The 20,654-nt window shown below is 36.5% G+C and overlaps 2 protein-coding genes across 5 annotated transcripts; one reads left to right on the top strand and one right to left on the bottom strand.

Moving 5' to 3' along the window:
* On the top strand, positions 1,540–11,566 carry LOC18768070 (dynamin-related protein 3A). The gene is made up of 20 exons (XM_007199603.2): positions 1,540–2,149; positions 2,785–3,067; positions 3,148–3,176; positions 3,288–3,389; positions 3,859–3,927; positions 4,016–4,075; positions 4,351–4,464; positions 4,834–4,882; positions 5,031–5,140; positions 5,861–5,953; positions 6,131–6,223; positions 6,315–6,452; positions 7,492–7,605; positions 7,723–7,821; positions 8,894–8,948; positions 9,170–9,318; positions 9,440–9,586; positions 10,128–10,180; positions 10,306–10,405; positions 10,890–11,566. Exons 1-20 carry the CDS (start codon positions 1,766–1,768, stop codon positions 11,160–11,162), a joined length of 2,514 nt encoding a protein of 837 aa, XP_007199665.1. The 5' UTR covers positions 1,540–1,765; the 3' UTR covers positions 11,163–11,566.
* Positions 13,142–20,542, bottom strand: LOC18768789 (GATA transcription factor 20). 4 transcript variants are annotated; one of them, XM_020570177.1, is made up of 11 exons: positions 20,123–20,523; positions 18,817–18,903; positions 18,590–18,723; positions 16,892–16,993; positions 16,592–16,697; positions 16,309–16,368; positions 15,143–15,211; positions 14,547–14,615; positions 14,159–14,242; positions 13,532–13,600; positions 13,142–13,423 (listed from the first exon to the last, which is right to left on the bottom strand). In XM_020570177.1, exons 1-11 carry the CDS (start codon positions 20,381–20,383, stop codon positions 13,373–13,375), a joined length of 1,092 nt encoding a protein of 363 aa, XP_020425766.1. In that variant the 5' UTR covers positions 20,384–20,523; the 3' UTR covers positions 13,142–13,372. The 4 variants fall into 4 exon arrangements, with proteins under 4 accessions (XP_020425766.1, XP_020425765.1, XP_020425767.1 ...); XM_020570176.1 differs by having other exon boundaries at positions 16,592–16,706; positions 20,123–20,522; XM_020570178.1 differs by lacking the exon at positions 13,532–13,600 and having other exon boundaries at positions 16,592–16,706; positions 20,123–20,536.

Here is a 20,654-nt window from a genome sequence, read left to right as displayed (position 1 = left end):
ATTAATTATATGGTCCATATAATCGGTTTGGTTCATTTTTTTAGGACCTCTTTTATTGAGAGGGGGTATAGCATACTAAACTCACACAATACATGGATGTTAGGACTCGAACAAGGACAGTCGTGGAGCATTTGCTCCAAACCACTACACTAGTGGGTCATTTGCATTTGGCTGGATTTTAAGTGGTCAAAACTGATAACCAAATCGGTTCAAGTTCAAATTGATTTTTTCAGTTTTTTTCCAGATTGGTTCGATGTGGTTTAGAGTATCCATAATAGGTTTCATAAACCACCTCCTTAGACAAATTTTAGGAAGGGATTTGGAAAATACAATTCCAACCATGCTCTATCCACCTCCTAATTTAGGGAGACTTCTAGAAGCTCCTAAATCTAAGGGGAGAGAAAGGACTCCTAGTAACTCCCTATAATTTTAATGCTGCTTTCTTTTATGAGTATTTTAAATATTTAATTAATGCTAACTTTTTATATATTATTTTTTAATAGAGATGAACCAATTGAAAAAGAGTTATAACATTTATGACTCCCTAAGTAGTAGAGAGTATGATTGGAGGGATCCTGTGCCTCTACATTTACATATGGTGTATTTACCCGCATTTCACTACATCTAGGCCATTCCAATAATCTAATGACTTAAGATTTGACACTTCATTTTAAAAAATTTTACACTCGTCCATTTAATTAACTTTAACTCACCAGTGTTAAGTATAACTATAATTTAAAAAATTAAAAAGAAAAAAAACTTTTGCCTTAGCCACTCACTCACAGCAACATCATCCCTCCTCACAACCAACTTCCTCCCTCCCCCACCCCAAACTATCGTTTGTTAAAAAAGTACTCTTCAAACAAAACAAATTTGAGTGTTTTATTTGGCAAATACATAAATAAACTATATATATATAAAGGATTCTTCAAGCTTGCAGATTGCAATGAATCTCAGTTTTAATAAATTCACCAGGACAATACCACCAACACTTGAAAATCATTGAGGTTTGAAACAATTATGAGGCATCTCCACCCATTTAGGATTGGGTTGCCATCTTTATGTTCTTGCTAAAAAGGCACATTCATGGAAGAAGGAGAGAGTCATCGAAGAGGTGGGATGGCTGCTAGGTTTTTAATTTTTTAAAATTTTATTTAAACTTAAATGGATGAGTGTAAAAAGTTTTAAAGTGAAGTGTCAAACCTTAAATTGTTAGATTATTGGAATAGCCTAGATGTTGCGAGATGCAGATAAATGCATCGTTTCTAAATGTAAAAGGTTGGGATCCATGATTAGAGTTAAAATTTGATAAGGATCTCTTAAAATAACATTTATATATTTTTACCTAAATTTTAACTAAAAAATAAAGAGCATAATGGTACATAAGACTCTTACCCATTCAAATGACCACTCCTCTATATGAATGAAGGCCTTTTTTTTTTTTTATATTTTATTTTTAAAAGGAATCCGTTGGTTGGAAATGAAAAATGTCTTTGTTTAACTCAAAGCCAATTTGGGGGTCATTTTCTCAAGGAAAGACCCCAAATGCAATGCGATCGAAATTATGATTATTGGAAAAATTAAATAAATTCTCCTTCTCTCGTTACCTCTAGACTCTCTCTCAAGGAAAATACTATACAGTTCAAAACTCAAGGCTCGTCCTGTCACATGAAAATCAAATCAAACTCTCTGTGTCTCTCTCTCTAAGAAATTTCCAAAACCCTAGGGCTTCACCTTCCAGTTCTCTGCAAGATCCAATCCAACCATGGCTGACGAGCCCTCAGTGGCACCACCTCAACACGGTTCTTCTTCTCCTTTACCCTCAGCTTCGCCCCTCGGCAACTCCGTGATCCCGATAGTGAACAAGCTGCAAGACATCTTCGCCCAGCTCGGTTCCCAATCCACCATCGAGCTCCCTCAGGTCGCCGTCGTCGGCAGCCAGAGTAGCGGCAAATCGAGCGTTCTCGAGGCCTTAGTCGGCCGTGACTTCTTGCCGCGTGGTTCCGAAATTTGCACGCGCCGACCACTCGTGCTCCAGCTCTTGCAGACTAAGCGCAACCCCGACGGCACTGACGAGGAGTATGGCGAGTTCCTGCACGTTCCTGGGAGGCGCTTCCACGATTTCTCCGAGATTCGGAGGGAAATTCAGGTATTGTCATTTTTTATGTTTGGTTCTTTGGAAAGTGCGGGAAGTTATGCATTATGATCTGAATTTGGATATTGTAAGAAATGACTTCATTTGGTTAAATGTATTAGTTTCTTAGGGACAGTAGACAAATTTAAATACTTGAGACATATGGAAAGAGAAGCTTTTTTCCGTATAATATAGAGTTAGTATGCAAATGTTATTCAGATGAGATTCATTTGGTTGCAAAGTAAGTGCATTCTGAACATAATCTGTTTAGTAAATGTTCGTGGTGAGGAGTTTAAGCTATTACTATTCAGTAGTTCACACAATTGGAAATTTAAAATTGAAGTCTTTATCAGAACCTTTGCTTCCTTTTCTGACTCGCACCCTTACTTTCATTTTGCCTTCTGCCATCAAAATTCTATGCCCAATATTTTGTACTTTATTGTAAAATTCAGTTCAAGGTTTGAACTCTCTCTCATCTGCTTCTAGACAACCAAGTGTGGTGATAAAATTGAATTTATGCGTTCATTTCTCTTATTTAATTTTCCTTATGTTCTCTCGTCAAAATCAGAGTACATTAAATTGGAGAGTATGCCAATGTTTTCATGTATACATTCATTCTTCTGCTTCTTAATAAATTCCAATTGATATAGCTGGAGACAGAGAGAGAAGCAGGGGGGAATAAAGGTGTCACAGACAAGCAGATACGTTTGAAGATTTTTTCACCTAATGTTCTTGATATCACTCTGGTAGATTTACCTGGGATAACCAAGGTTCCTGTTGGTGACCAACCCTCTGATATAGAAGCACGAATCAGGACTATGATCATGTCTTATATCAAAGTTCCGAGCTGCTTAATTCTCGCTGTTACAGCAGCAAATTCTGACTTAGCAAACTCAGATGCTCTTCAGATTGCAGGAAATGCTGATCCTGATGGTAGATTTTCACTTCTGCTGTTAGTGTAAATTTGTAATTTATATTTATCTGACTAGCGCGAGCCAATTTCCTATTGACAGGTCTGCGAACCATTGGAGTAATCACAAAGGTGTGAATTTTTTTGGACCCGGATTTCTCTTAAGGTTTTAATTCATTGAGAAGTGTGCAAGATGTGTATTTTATGCTGATAGCCTTTTGGCCCGTGTTTTAATGACCTCAGTTGGATATAATGGATAGAGGTACTGATGCTCGTAATCTTTTGCTTGGAAAAGTGATTCCCTTGCGACTTGGTTATATAGGTGTTGTGAATCGTAGTCAGGAGGTAATCTATCTCAAACTCTTTGGAAGATTTTTATCCTCTGCTGTATGTGAGATGATGGTCATAAGCTTAAATTGTACTTTACTGCTGTGGAAGATAAATATAATTTTGTTGAAAATTTACACTTCTTTGACTGCTCCGCTATTTTTGTTCCTTTCAAAATCACGCATAATGTTTATTTTAATTTTCTGTTACCTTTTCTAACCCAAATGTGCATTGTTAATGCCAATCAGCTAATAATGGAAAGATGCTTTTATTTCATTTTCATTGTCTTGAATTTTATACAAGTCTGTTTTTTAATGTTTCTTGGTCCAATAAAAGTATGTGCCTGTTATTGTCACGAGTCAAACCCCCCTCCAATTCACATTATTTGCATGCATATCTAAGAGTGTTTTGTTTGGTGGATGTTGCATAGAATTGTATCTTTTTGAAAGGTTTCTGATAAGGCTGTTTATTGTTATTCTTGGAACAGGATATTACGATGAACCGGAGTATTAAGGATGCACTTGTGGCTGAGGAAAAGTTTTTCCGCAGCCGGCCTGTATATTTACTTTTCCTTGAATTACTATACATCACTTGGCATGGATTAACAACTCTTTAGGTATAAATTTTCTTATGATTTTGTATAGGTATATAATGGTCTAGCTGATCGCTGTGGCATCCCTCAGTTGGCAAAGAAGTTGAACCAGGTATAACATTTGATGAAATAAGTCCCGAATGCTGTGAACGCTTACAAAATTGGCTCATATTTGTAACTGTTATACTATTGCGTACACACAGTTGCCCCTCACCGCAGTGGCCCTGAATGCTGTTCTTTTTACACAAACACACACATACATATTCATTTGAATTCCGCTTAGAGTATTGTGATTGGCATTTTCTTGGTAATTTGGGCTCATCAGTGTGAAAGTGGTTAAATTAATCCAGATAACCAATGATGTTAACCCTTATAATTCATTTACAGATTCTGGTGCAACATATTAAGGCAGTACTTCCGGGGCTCAAATCACGCATAAGCTCTGCACTAGTTTCTGTTGCCAAGGAGCACGCCAGTTATGGAGAAATCACAGAATCAAAGGTGTGCTTATTTGCAGTGAAAACTGTCGTGATCTATATGGATGATCTTATTGGACAATCAAATGTTTATATTGTGTAATATCTTGAGTTTATTGGGTTTTTTGTCGTAAGAGTGATGGAGGACTTGCTCGCAACATTTGAATTCTGTCATGCAATCTTTTATGCTATATATTGATGTGATAATATGCAATGTGAGTGAACTTACACAACTGGTGTTGCTTTAATCCATGCCTTCAGAAGAGTTGGAAATTATTATTATTTTTTTAAAACTCTTGAATGCACACAATGACCAATTTAAGTTCTGGTTGTCATTTTTCCTGGATTTGTTTTTGTTTATTTAAATATTTATCTTAATGTTTGTTGCCAATAGGCGGGCCAGGGGGCTCTTCTCCTCAACATTCTTTCAAAGTACTCTGAAGGTGAATATGGTTTTACCTCCTTTCTGTCCTCTTTGGCTGTCCTGATGAATGTTATAACTCATGGTGTTTACCTTGTATGTCTCTGTATCATACTATCATGTACATGTTTAAGCTGATTTATTGTATCCTAAATTTTTTTTGAAAACAGCATTTTCTACAATGGTTGAGGGGAAAAATGAAGAAATGTCAACATCTGAGCTTTCTGGTGGAGCGCGAATTCACTATATTTTTCAAAATATCTTTGTGAAAAGTTTAGAGGTTTGAATTCTGTGATACCTATTGCACTTTATCTGGCTGAGAGTTTATATGGTCGAATTTCGTTGACATTTTCTCATATGTGTAGTATACAAAATAACATCTATGCCTTACTTTTGCATATTATCAAATAAATTTGAATTGTATTGTTCTATCTTAAGCATGATTTTTATGCATTCATTTTCTGCGAAAGATTACAGTATAATATATTGTAATTTCAGTCACATCACTTGCAAAATAGCTGTTCTACCCTTTAATTTATGTGCCTTTATAGTTTAATGGCTCATTTGACGGTTGAGAACACTGCAGATTGCAATATAAAAATCTTACTACTACTCTCTGTTTTTTTTTTCTACGTAGACACAGGTGTGACTGTTGCATGTTACATTGATATATGGGTGCTTAGAGTTCAGAATAATACAAATTTATTTATTTATTTTTTGTTTCTAGCAGTTTGAGTGGTTCTGCATGCATAAGGGGTAGATCAATTGTTAAACTGTTTCAGTATAAGTTCCTTTATGACCTTTGTACTTTGTTACACGTGTCAGACATCAGTCCTCTTTGTAGAGAGTATCTAATGACGAGGTGTAGAAGCTAAATGACTGGGTTATTCTGTCTTCTGTGCCCCTCAGCCTATGGTGTTTTGTGGTTCTGATTTTTAGAAACTTTATACGTTCAGTAGTCCTTTGTCATCATTAAATGATATAATTTGATTTGATGTAGGAGGTGGATCCGTGCGAGGACCTTACAGATGATGACATTCGAACTGCCATTCAAAATGCCACTGGTCCTAAATCTGCATTGTTTGTACCAGAAGTAGGCCTTATTACTTACAGCTTTCTTTTGTTATATTCTTTTACTTCCGGTTAATTTCAGATTGTTTTCTTTTACATTAACTTGCCATTTCTTTTCTTTATTTTTTCAATCAAGAGGTTAGTCATCTGGATTTGTCCTTTACTGGAGAGAATATGATTTTAACTTTCATGCATATAGGTGCCTTTTGAAAATCTTGTCAGGAGGCAAATAGCTCGTTTGTTAGATCCAAGCCTTCAGTGTGCCAGGTTCATATATGACGAGTTGATGAAGGTAGGAAAATTGGCACTTGTATTTTTGTTTGTTTTCGCGTTACCACACATATTCCTAATTCCTTTTCCAAACAATATTGTCTGCTGTGCAGATTAGCCATCGCTGCCTAGTAAATGAATTGCAGCGATTTCCTGTTCTGAGAAAGCGGATGGATGAAGTCATAGGGAACTTCTTGCGAGAAGGCCTTGAACCCTCTGAGACAATGATTGGACACATTATTGAGATGGAGGTATGATGGTTATGATACTTATATTGCTGGTGCATTATGTGAATGAAAAGATAAATAATTTCATAAACCTGCATTTTCTACAAACTATCCTCTCTGATCCTTTCTTTATTTCCTTTTAAAAATTTTCTAAGACGCATCTTTGATCTTTATTTGTTATCATCTATTGCGGAATTTATGTTCTACTATTCAGCCTGAGTTGGGAATGATGTTGGCCACTGCCTATATTTTGTCTTGTGCATTGGGCCAGCTTTGGTATGTGGTTTCCTTATGTTTTCAGTTGTAACTGGCCTTGCCTGCTGTATTATTGTCACTGGGTGCATGTACAGTCATGCAATTGGTTGGCATTGGTGTTTATAATTTGATTTAAGTAATAATATTCATTTGGGTCTAAATTAGAATGTGAGCAACCCTGTCGCATAATATTTCAGTGATGCTATTTTCATATTTGCTAGAAGAAGATTGTTTATATCGTATGTCTGATGAACTCACTGCTTTAATATGGCTTTGAACTGTAGTCACTCTATGAACATGTATATTTGTGTCTTATTATAATTATAATTATGGTGGAGGATGTTGGGTGCTCTCGGAGCGGAGTGGGTGATTCCTAAAGGGTGTTTTGAGCTCCTTAGTATCAATCTGAGGCTTTTGGGGAAGGGGAAGAGAGCTGGAATCCTTCGTGATTGTCTAGTTCATGCTATTTTCTGGAATATCTGGATGGAGCAAAATCGAAGAATTTTTCAGGGTCATATAGGAGTAAGGGTTGAGGAATTATGGGACAGAATTAAATTTTGGGCATCCCTTTGGGCTTCGGTTTCGGGGCAGTTCAAGGACTATCACTACTCTACCATCATGAGAGACATGATGGCAGTCTTAACATGATTTTACTAAAGTTTTGTGTTTTTCATGTTTTTTATACAGTTTTTTTTCAATCTTAGTAGGTCAGACTCTTTATTTTTGGTCCTCTTGTTTGATTGAGGATTTTTCCTCTTGATTATCAATACAATGTTTCTATTCAAAAAAAAATATATATATTTTGCAGATGGACTACATAAATACTTCACACGCAAATTTTATTGGTGGAAGTAAGGCTGTTGAGAATGCATTGCAACAGGTGAAGTCCTCTCGGATACCCCTGCCTCTTTCCAGGCAAAAGGTATATGCATTCAGTGGTATTAAAGGTCATTATTAAGTGATTTATAAATTCTTCATCGCAATCGATCAGTCAAATTAATTTCTTACGTCTTTTTTGTTGTTTTTTTTAATCAATTAGGATGGTGTAGATTCTGATAAAGCACCACCATCTGAAAGAAGTTTGAAATCTAGAGCAATTCTTGCCAGACAAGTAAATGGAATTGTGCCTCCTGACCAGGTAGCGGAAAATTCTCTCTCTTCTGGGGTTCATTATATTTCCCAAGAAACTCAGAGAAAATGCTACAGTTTGTTATTATTAATCACTTTCAGTGTTCTCAAAGATGTTAGCCAGGCACGCCTTAAGGCTCTATTCAAGGCGGGGTGCAATCAACATGCCTCTGAAAAGCGCAACTCCTGAAATTTCTAAGCCTTTTTAGCGAAGCTAACACATCTTTCCTTTAGGTTTACCCATAACAAACAAGGTTTTTGCAGTGCTGGGCTTTTAAACAGATACAAGAAAAGTTAAAAAAAAAACCAGTTATGTCTCTCTCCTTGAGATTGAACTCTAAACTGAAAAACAGCAGTTCACATCTCTAACTCATAAAACACCACTATCTTGGAGGTATTTTAGGCAGAAAACCAGTATCTCTATGGAAATTCCTGCTGCTTTAAGATTGGCATCGGCAATTCTAGTGTTCTGTGTGGCTTGTGCATGTTTTGTTGGCAACCCAGTAAGCTTTAGCTTCAGCTTTTTTTTTTTCCCTGGTCTTGGCTTGGACTTCGCCTTTGGACTCTGAGAAGTGTTCTGGCCTTTTTCACTTTAGTATACCTTTACCATAAGGTAACGCACCATATGCTCTGGAGTTAGAACATATTTTCAATAAAACTTATCTTGAGTTTGACCAAAAAAATAAAACAAATATCAAGTCCACTAAATAGAGAAATACTACTGGTATTGATAGATTTATTTTGTTAAGTAAGCCTCCAAATATTAAAATACTTACTATAAAACTAGAGTTCTCACAACTTTTTCCCTTGGTTGTAATTGACAATACATTTGGGAGTGTCATAAAATTACATGGAGGGGGACTTTCCACTATTGATTAATATTTACACGTTTATATTTTATATTTTATATGTGTGAATTATTATAATTCCAAGTCCTAAAAGGATAATGCCTTGACATCTTGAGGATTCCACCTCGCCTTGCAAGAGCCAAATGCCTCACGTTATGCCTTCTCCATTGAAAATGCTGGTCACTATTTAAGCTATTCTAATTGTATCAATGGTTTTGCTTGGTTGATTGACAGGGTGTCCGACCTGTGGTAGACAGTGAAAAAAATGCATCTTCTGGGAATATATTAGGTAAGAACTTTCATTTTCAAAATTTTGTGATGTATACCGACATATTGACACTAAAAAAATGAGTTCAACAGTATCAATATGTTATGAATTTTTTCCTGGTGGGATGATAGGGTCTTGTGCATGTGCATTTTGTATGTATAAATGCATGATTTCACGTAGAAACTTGCAAGGAATGTTGGAATTTAATGTATGTTACTTTGTCACCTTTTGCAATTGATTAGGAGGCGCAACTGGTTCAAGTTGGGGGATTTCATCAATTTTTGGTGGGAGTGATAACCGCACACCTGCCAAAGAGAATTTAATAAACAAGTCATATAACGAACCTATTCACAACGTTGATCAAGCTGTCTCTATGATCCATTTAAGAGAGGTATTTTCTAGTTTTCATTATTGACTTTTCGGCTATGGGATTTTATCTGATAATTCTATTTTTTTTAATTATTTTTCTCTCTCTGGTTTCACCCTGACTTGTGTACGATTTCCTTTTATAGCCCCCAACTGTCTTGCGGCCCACAGAGAACCACTCAGAGCAGGAGACAATTGAAATTGCAGTCACAAAACTCCTATTAAGATCATACTATGACATTGTTAGGAAGAACATAGAGGATTCTGTTCCAAAAGCAATAATGCACTTCCTGGTAATATTGACATTCCTGGATGCACCCAGTTATTTCTGTTTATTTTCGCACTTTGCTTCCTTTCTTTTCCTTGTTACTTTTCTTCCAGTGTGTTCTTTGTCATATTTTTAGTACGTTCTGATTCCAAAGTATTGTGTTAAACTAGGACCTCTGAGGTACAAGTGGCAGAAATGGTTTTCTATTTAAGGTGGAATACTAAACTTGTACAATGATGAAACTTCAACTATTCTCTCACAACCTCTTAAATCTGAAAGCTTCCTCAATCACACCCACAAAGTTCATATGGAGCCTTGTAAAAATAAGAAAATTAGAGCATCATTAGTTGTCACGTGGTCCTTGCATATTCTTCTATCATTCTTATTGTATGAAAGTATATTTAGTTTATGCTTTCTTTTAGGTAACAATTTTATGTAATATCTTCCCAAGGTTGATGTTGTTATACTCATTATTATGTTGTGTGATAGATATGTTGTTGCTAAAATGAGCTCTAAGCATTTCATAGGCTTTAGTAACTATTTGTCTTTCATCAACATGTACTCAGGTAAATCATACAAAGCGTGAGCTGCACAACGTCTTCATTAAAAAGCTTTACCGGTAACAAAAAATTGTCTCGTCAGTTGTCAATTTTACACGTTGCTGTGTACATTTGATCTTGTTTACTAGTTTTCCTGTATTGACTGTTGATTGTGCTATTGTTTGGTTTTTATGATCCCAAACAGAGAGAACCTGTTTGAAGAGATGCTGCAGGAACCTGATGAAGTGGCAATGAAGAGAAAGCGCACCCGGGAAACCCTTCGAGTTCTGCAACAGGCTTTCCGGGTAGGTTTTTTTCTAAATTCTTAGGGTTCAGAGTTTTAAGGGCTTTCTTAGTATATACACAGGTAATTGGCATGCACAGATTATCCCAATTCATGCTGCGAATGAAACTTAAATATGGTCAAAACTGTATTTGATTTTAGATTTATACTTCTGCAGTGTAATAATCGATAAGTAGCTGAGTATATTTGACACTTGTAAGTCAAAACAAAATATGTATGAAAATGTGTAGTCGCTGTAGTTGTAGGCTCTAAACTTACACTATTTGCAATTAGTGCTTTTTCTGCTGTTTTACTCAATTGGAAGGTTGTGGTTTGATAGATGGCTGGTCAGTTTGGCTTGTGTTGTGGCTGGAGTTTGATATGTTTCATTTCTGGTTTTTAGATCTGGGATTGTACAATTTTGAAAAGAAAAAGAATATTGCTTTCGTTATGCTGTGGGAAATCCTCAGTTTATTACTTGTGATAACCGTTTTCTTTGTTGTTAGACATTGGATGAACTGCCTTTGGAAGCGGAAACAGTGGAAAAGGGTTACAGTTTGGGTGCTGATCCAACGGGGTTGCCAAAGATCCATGGATTACCAACGTCATCGATGTATAATACAAGCAGTTCAAATGATTCCTACTCAGCTTCACCTAAGAATCCAAAGCCCAGAAAGTCATCTCACTCTGGGGAGCTTCACTCACCATTTTACGCTAATGCAGATTCTAATGGAAGCGGACGCATGTACATGCCTGGTCTCTATCCATCGGTTGATTAATAAGCCATTCAAGTAGCTGCGAGTCTTTTAAAATAGTGTCAAAGCATTATATTCATTTGATTCCGCTGTCCCAACTCTGGAGGTGATTGGAAGTCCACCATCTGTAGTCTGATTGTTGGGGAGGTAGTATTTTGTTCCAACTGATTTGTGCAAATCGGGTATCCGGCATTGCTTTTTCGTCTGCGCATTTATCGTCTCCTTTTATACAGAGTATAGGCTGATAATTGTATTTTTTTCTACTAGGCCCCAAGAATAACAGGGAGCCTCCGCTTATACCTTTCTTACCTAATTTTTGTCAGAATCAGATGGCTTCTCAGATATGCATATATATCTCCATTTTTTTTTTCTTTTTTCATTTGAGATTGTTTTGACCTTAGTAATGAAATTATGTGGGTTGTGTCAAACGTGTACTAAAATATTTTTTTAATTATTTTTATAAAAACAAATGGGCTGAAGAGAGTTAAGAGTTAAAATGTCTTTTTTGTGTGTTTTTTTTAGAGTTAAAATGTTGTTAAGTGGTGTGCCACGTGTCACCAAACTAAGGAGGAAACAGAGTGGGCACAAGGGATTTGGTAACATGAAAATTGGATTCACATTGAAGAATTTTCCCTTTATAGTCTAGCCACAGCTAATATATTAAAGCATAATTTTTTACATATTGGAAAAATACAATTCTTTCTGCAAATAATTTTCTTTCAGGTTTTTGGCAAATCACTTTCGTCGACAATTCCTTTGGTTTTTGATTATGTAGCATTCTTGTACCGGCTAGTAGGTGTCAAAAGAGACGAGCCGACCCAGCACTGTACGAGCCCAGTCCTTTTAAATGAGGCACGACACGACACGAGCATGAATATTAATGAGCCGTGTTTGGCATGGCACGAAAACTTGGGCCATGCCGGGATAAAAAATGAGGTCCTTATGGGCCGGGCTTGGCTCGAGCCCGCTTCAAGCATGGCCCGAGCCCAAGCCCGGCCCACTTAACTTTTTTTTTTTAATATTCCTTCTCAAAAGTCAAAATGCAAAAAATTTGACATCTAATGTAATTGTTTATATGTTTTTATTTTTTATTTTTTATTTATAATAATAAACATATATTTGATGTCTTTTATTTTAGGGAAATTACTTGGGTTCTTAATTAATTAAACATATTAACTACAAATTAATTAAACAACATTGGACTTGATATCTAATCAGTACATATGACATATACGCTTCTCTTGTAATCAAAGCAAGACATTTCTTCACATATAAAATAATAAGTTGTTTAAAGATGAAAAATTGAAGTGGACTTTGTGGAGTTGGACACTTTTTGCCCTCCACCCTTTCATATTGTTTGGATGTTTGATTGATGGGATATTTGTTGAAATGTCAAATAGTTTTGAGTGAAATCCAATAGCAAAAACTATGCAATACACTAACCACTCCATTTACAGAACGAACTTCGTACGAACTTGACTTTGATTCTCGACTACCAATTAGTCTTCTTAATCACCTATGAGAGTTAATTAATTTGTTAAGCTACCTAATGCCTTGGTTTGATAGAGCTGATTAATTTGTTAAGCTACCTAATGCCTTGGTATGAAAGAGCTGATTTAAGAGCTGTTTGGCCCGCGTATTGTTTTTCCTCTTGATTTCTCGGTTTTCTAATTCAAGATTCTTTTTTCATTTGCCAGTAACGCTTTTGTTTATTTCCAGTACTGATACAAAAGAATCTCTTTATTTATTTATTTCCACTAATGCTTTTGTTTTCCAGAACATTAACTTGTTTCTGCAATTTAATTCCGCACCTTATTAAATGCCTTCGGATTACGAATATGGATTATGAATATTGCTTCGCTTTCGTTGTAGTTGCTTCGCTTTCGTCGTAGGATACTCAGTTATACGTCAAATTACAAGGGTCGATTCGCTACTATGTAAATGGCAGACAATCACATTTTCTGGCACAATCCTACTACAGTTATTCACAAAGGGCAAAGGGGTAGAAAGGCGAGAGCAAAACCAGAAACTTATTCACATTATATAACTGAGCTCCAAAATGATCTAGCTAGTTGTAACATACACATGGGATTTCTGTGTAAGGTTTGTGTTAAAAAACATTAACCAGGCCATGAAAATCCAAAGTTAGTCGGAGGGCCACCAGCATTGCACCTTCATTCTGGCCAACAAGAAACCATGCGCACTTCAAGCGTCCCGTAGTCAGTATGTATATGTCAAGTTCCTGGCCAGTGAGTCTCGATGTTGCAATCATAAAAATCAACCACCTGTAGGTTTGTATTCATAAAACTTGTAGCACAGCATTTAAGGTTAAACCCATCTGAAGCATAGGGCTAGTCAGCCATATGCGATGTCAAGCTGCTAAAGATCGATACCTGCTCATCAAAGTTTGCAGGAATCTCAAATTCTGTCCCCGAGGCATTGCAAAATTCATCCAGATTCTCCTGCAGGTCGTGATGTGTAAATAAGACAAATTGAGTCCAAGTAGGATAATTACAACCCTACATTACATTCTGATGTACGTTAAGTAGTAATTACTAGTTAAAACACATCTTAAGCTTTGATTTACATCAGCCAAGATTATTTATGAACACAAGAAAATACAGGAGACCTCTTGATAAAATGAGACTTACTTTAGGAAGATGTAACTACTACTACCTACATTTAAACATGCTGGCTTACCCAACTATAACTACTGTACAATTACATGCTTCCTCAGATCCAATTTATTTTTAGTGCGGTTCAGTATTGATTAATAAATTACTAGTCTATCTGTGCAAATACTTACCCATTAAACAAACACCACTACCTACATATAATGTGTCAAATATCTTGGAACAGAACATTAGCATAGCATGTAATGTTGACAGCAGAGTGATTCAGAGGTTGTCAACATATAAGGCATGAAACGAAAACTTCCCAAAACTATGGAACGGAATCTTAGCTCAAGAATACAGGGCCAAGTTCCAACTACTTGGCTTAGGTGAACCTTGAAATAGTACCTGCTCATCAAAGTTAACAGTTGAATTCTCCATTTGGATGGATATGTGATTAGTAGTAGCAGCTTCAGCTGTTTCCAGCATATCCTGCACATCGGATGACTGAAACTGATTACAATTTAATTTGGAATAACTTGGAAAGAACTATTGTTTATGATTTTATGGGATATCACACAAAAGGACCCACTCTTCAAACGTAAGCAATAAAACTCCATTGGTCCACATACAGATATCAAAATATCGTAGTTATCAATCTTAAAGAACTCTTCTTCTTGTTCATTTATTTAAAGACGGACAATGGAAACATTGGAAACCAAATAGATATCAGTGTCAAATATTAAATATTATAATCGACGTACAATTAGTTTAGTTATATGGAAAGAAGTGCTACCTCGTCACCCAGTCTCAGAGGAGGGTTTTCAGTATCCAATGCAATGGGCTTACTCTCCTCTGGGCTTCCCTGATCGGACAAAAATACTAAGTATTGTCAAGTTCTGCGACAACACATCATTGTGCAGAAGGATCTAGAATATGCAGCAAGTATGTTCCGTGTGGAACCAATCGCATAAGTTTCCACCAAACACAAATAGAAATCGAACAAGAAATAAACCCTCACGTTATGTACAAAGATTAAGCTAAATTGGCCCCAGTGAAAAGCAAATAAAAGTATATTTTTACATTCAGACAAGTAGAAGCAATGTACTTACAAGAAAAATAAAAAACACACACACAAACTACAAAGCATTGCACATGCCCAAAAACAAATAAACTAAATTTGCACATTCTCGCAGGTACAAGAATTCTCAATTCTGTCGCCTTTTGACGAGATGACCTCTAGAAGATTCTTCAAGAGCACAACAATAGGCAAAGAAACTATGCAAAATGTTGAAATCAATACTCACATTTGGCATCTCAAATATCAGAAAACTTACAATTGACTAATTAGTTCTAATTAACATTCATAATAACCATGCTAAGAAATCATACCTCTTCATCCGGGTCTAGATGCGCATTTTCTGGTTTTAACATCAAAGGTTTAAAGTCAGCTGCAGTTTCCTTAAGATCACATGGACACCATCAGAATCGATACTCCAAATTAGATTATGTCAGAAGAAAGTATTAAAATGTGACTTTGCAAGAATAAGAAGGATACAAAGAATTGGCATGTACAAGAGTAGAGGCAAAAAGTGACCATCAGTGAAATTAGATTTATGATTACTGCGTTGACTAATCTTCCAAGATAGTACATGACCCTAAATTAGTATTGCTCCCAATTAGAAATACAGATGATTGTTATTTGCTCAAAATCTGTCACATGGACTTGGGCATGGGTGTGGGCAGTGTTTGAAATGCGAGTCTGAGGCACGAGTGGAGGTGAGGCTACTATGAAACACCTCAGGTATCCCTGTGTTTAGCAGCAGGTCAGGAAAGCCTAAGCCTCGTTGAAGAAGGGCAGAAGCCTCATGCCCTAGATGTGCTTTATATGCACTATATCTGATAAGGGACATCCCTCTTAACACCCTAGTTTTTGTTTTTTAATTTTTTTAGATTTTAAAATCTGTGAGATAAAACCGCATCATTTTGTCTGTTAAGTTCACAACTTTAAGAACCTAAGTCGGGGGCACTGTTTTCCTGGGAGCTTTTAAGTGATATTCAACCCGATAGAACTCCAAAATAGGAAAGCAAAGACAAAGAAAACCTAAACCATGCCTCTCTTTGGACAGCTCTGACACTCACAACCAATGCCTCTGACACAAGCCTCTCTTCAGTCAAGTTAAAGAAGGTAACAGCCGTAGTTGAATGTTATATCTTTTCGGATTGATTATCAAGCTTGAATAACGATTAATACTCTTATTAACTCTTTTTATATTTTTTTAATCATAATAATTCGAGTTACAAAGGGCTTACGCCCCAATGCCTCCCTCAAGCCTCAAGCCTCAAGCCTCAAGCCTTACCTTACAAGGCATAAATGTCTCACTCTCGCTTTTCCTATGAAAACATTGCTGCTGGGCGCACATGTCATGTGTCCAAGTGTCAGAAACACCTGCTTCCATGGACTTTCCATTATCTTAATTGTCTGGTAGCCAAACCAATGCACATGCATATAATTTCAACATAATTTTCTAATTGGACCAGCTGTAGAGGCAACATACCAGCTCAGTTTGGTCAAAATGAATGGGTCTCCCTGCTTTTGTAAGATCTCTCAAAGTTCCCTTCAGATCAACAGAATGATGAGAAGAAGGTAAGAAAATCAAAGAACAAATAAAGTTGTCAAATTGCTTATGTCAGACAAGAACTTAGAGAGCAAGGTTTGAACTCGATCATGCTATATCACTGCCAATGCATCATTGTTTTAACAAGTTTGAGCACCAACTGACGGCATGCATACATGCATTTTATCATAGATGGTTACTACCCAAAACAGGCACCACCTACCTTGTTAGCCCACATGAGACCACAAGCATTACAAAGAGATCTTGGACCAGCTGGCCCCCGACGCATTGCTGGGGTAGACTTTTCACTAATTCCACAATGCTGACATCTACGTAAACTTAAAAATTTCAGAAGACCAGAAATGGAAGAAGCAGCAAGTCAGCATCAACATGTGTACTATTAAGAACCAGCAATAAAACAGCAGTGATCCTTACAACAAAGTGGGAAGGGAAAGAAAGAATAAATAAATAATAATCCTACTGAAAGTTCAAATGCTAACTGAAGAACAGAATTCAAACTCACACAGATTCTGGACAAGAAGTGCCATCACTTGAATCGCAGTTTCCAGAAGCAATTTTAGAATCGTCCTTCAATGATGCAAACTGTCCATTCTTGCGATACATCCTACAAAACAAGTAATAGTATTGAGAGAAAAAGAAGTAAATAGTACTGAATTCAAGGATAACTTCATCTTTTTGTTTCCATTGTACATTGCATTAATCAATGTTTGCTGTTAAATGTTGAAAAGTTAAAAATTCGTGGAATGCACACAAAACAAACACATGCATATGTGAATTATGGTAGAAAAACAATTGTATAATCATAAAGTAGGACAAAATCCAAGAATTTCACAATCCCATTTGTCTGGGGTTATGTGTGAGTGAGAGGAATGGAGAAAGAACCACAACCACATCCAGTTATTGCATTATTCTGATTAACATTATGGAACGGCAATTCAAGTTGCTTTCAAACTTCTATTTTGACAATAATTACCTCATTGAAACTTGGAAGGAAGGAAATACTATAAAAGGTTAAAAGGCGTTTAAATAATTTTAAGTTGCATAAAATTTCACACCCCAAAAACCACCTTACAAGTTGACACCAAATCATAAACTACTTCCATCCTTTTTGTGTAAGTCTAACTTCCTTTTTACTAACTATCTACCCATTTGCTTAGTTTATACAAGTCGATGCACACACACCTTGGTCATCAATCAATGTTAACCAAGCTGTAAATATCACTGGATGTGGCACTAATACATGGATTATATTTATTGATAAAAGACCAAATACAACCTTAATATGGCAATGAAGGTAGTGGTAACACTCCTAGAACGATTTGTTAATACAAAAATAGTTTTACATCTGCGGGTGAGTGTTTGTGTGAAAGATGATATTTTCTCTGATTTCAAAGGTCAAAGTTTTCTGCTGGGAGGAGTAGTCATTATTATGTTTCATGGGATAGACTCTCTTGCAAAGAAATAATGATTCTGATACATTTACAATGTTGCTGCTGGAAGAGCTACAGTGTTGCTTTAAAGTGAACCTTTTCACTACCGAGCTGCCAGAGCACATATAAGCTGTTGGGTACTATTATCTCATGATCAACTGCATCTTCAAATTAGAAACTATAAAGTTCAGAAATTTGAACTGGTAGAACCAAGCTAGGCCACCAAAAGAGCTAAGCCCACATTCTAAACAGGTAATGCACCGACAAAGTGGCAATCACCAAATTCTGTTAACTTCAAAAGTGCAGGTTACTAAATTAAAGCTAAATCACCTCCACAACAAACAAGAACAACCAAATAGCTCCACATGCAGAAAATCCATATAATTTCTTCTTATTTTTTCCTCACACATAATATCATTTATTTCTCAACCAAACGAGTTGTAGACAGGACCAGCAGGAGGAAAGGCCTGTATTTTATGATCCAATCATTCACCCAGATCTCTGAGAGGCTTTATCACTCAGGGGAAGAAAATCACTGATTGTTGTGTAATGCATGAAAAGAGAAAAGACTACTTCCTAAACCCATTTTTTGTCATGAAATACTAGAACTTGGGTTCACAGCTGTATTGTTCCAACCATAGTTTTGGAGAACCATTTCTGAGTAAACCACCAGAATATTTCAACGGGGAGCTGCATGCAATCACTATAACATCCAGAGAAATAAACAACACCATGCAATATGACGAAAGTTATCAAGACAGGTTGCATACCTCTGAGCAACCTCTTTTCGACAAGTGTATCGAATTTTCTTTTCAAAGCATCTCTCTTTCCGTTTTTCACGGAACCTAACAAGAGATGCAGTTCTTCGTGAAAGTTTTGAATTTCGTGAGATGTCGCCTATACCCTAGAGTGTAATTTTGAAAAGGCATCAACAATTAGAGAAATATTAGCCCCAGTGCAGGGGAAAACAAGAGCAAGTTGATTTATACAGGAATACCCCGCTATTGCTTTCTAGCAGAGACTCAGAACTAGGGAAACTGCTGGATATATCACGCCCTCCCAATAGCAAAAGCACTGCTTGCACCTGTAATTAATATTCCAGAAAATCAGGCATTATTACCCCAAAAGAAACCAAGCAGCAGATTTATACAGGGTGAAGTATAGGCACTAAAGCTTGCACCATGTTTAAACCATTCCTCTGTGCAACTCACATATGAATAGCCAAAAAGCAGAGCAAGTCAATCACTATGCAACTTTCCCATTTTTGTGAGAAAGAAAAATTAAAGTCAACGGCATATGTATTTTAACAGATCCAATTAACAGTGAGCTTTGGAAAGAACTTATCTTCCTTTACCAATTATTAGAGTAATTCAGATATGTATGCTATAGTGATTAGAAGACAAAAACGCCATTTTCGACTGTTTTTTAGGTCCCCTAAAGATGGTATCTTGCTCAGGGATTAATCCATCAAAATGGCCACGTCAAAGACTACAGTCCGAAACATAATTAAATAGTATAGTAATAATTTTTTTTATATATCTTTTGGTTAGGCCTCTAATATTCTCTATCATTACTTAACCATTGACTTTCTGGCATAATAACAATTTTATACTCATTGCTTTTGCCAGCTGTTTGGCCAGGATAGTATCACCCAGGTCCTAAACCTGGGAATGAATTCTCAAGTTTTCCGATTGAAAAGAATTAACAAGAACCATATCATCACATCTAAATGATTAAATGGAGCACCTTATTGCGCAATGTAAATTGCATAGAAGAAACAGCCTTTTGGTAATGCTTCCAACAGATACATATGAAAACAAGAAAGAAAGGAATTGCTGATAATTTCCAGAACTATAACGTGGACTGATCTAGCTGAAAGGGCTTAAATCTACTCATTTACTTCCCATAACTGACGGGCAACTAATTTCTATGATACTGGGACACTAGTATTAAACTATAATTTGAGAATGAACTCAAATGAGACCAAAATTATTGAATCATCAACGGATTTCAAACTTGTCTAACCTGCTATGGAAAATTCTGTTGCTATCCAAGACTAAGTTTTGCACCAGAAGGGAAGTCCTCACAAGTCTGCCTCTAATTAGCTATTGTTGCTAGCTAGTATGTTATTTATTTGACAAAAGAGTTCTACAAGCAAATACATAGAGTCAAGAAAACAGAGAGAGATTCCTTTTGTTTTTCAATTTATAAACCTTGATTTTCCTCATGTTTCCCGGGAACCAAACAGAGAGAAACGAACCAAACGGACTCAAAATGAAATTAGCAAAAGATGGAAAACCAACCTTATCGGGAGTAACCGCGGGAAAAACGTGGACCTCGCCCTCGAAGGCGATGGTGAGCTCACTGGTCCGAGAAGGCAGAGCCGAATTGCAGCGACTCATAGTTACTCCAGAGCTCCTCCGAGTTTGGTCCCCTCCATTCATGGCCGCTTTAGCACCACCTCCTTCGTCAGAGTCCCCTTCCAACTCTGCCGGTACATGCACCAGTTGATCTTCCCCCTCGTAAGCCCTCGCTTGCAGTAGCTGAGCGTTCACCATCTCCATTTCTAAAGCATCACTCTTCTTCGCTTAGTTCTTTTTTCTGCAAATTTTCTTGCTTTGCCAAAGAGAAATAGATTGAAACCCTTTTGACCAAGATTTGACTCCGAATTTAAACGTTAAGACCCTAGATAAACGTGTTTAGAAAGTCATAATCACTGTGACACAAAAATGGAAAAAAGAATAAAACATTTATTTTCTAACTCTATAGATCCGACTCAATTTAGCAGTAGGAGTGGACATGGTCTGGATTGTATCGGTTTTACTCTAAAATTGT

This window comes from Prunus persica, chromosome G8 (assembly GCF_000346465.2).
Source record: "Prunus persica cultivar Lovell chromosome G8, Prunus_persica_NCBIv2, whole genome shotgun sequence".
Lineage (NCBI taxonomy): Eukaryota > Viridiplantae > Streptophyta > Magnoliopsida > Rosales > Rosaceae > Prunus > Prunus persica.
This window is presented reverse-complemented; position numbering and strand designations above follow the sequence as displayed.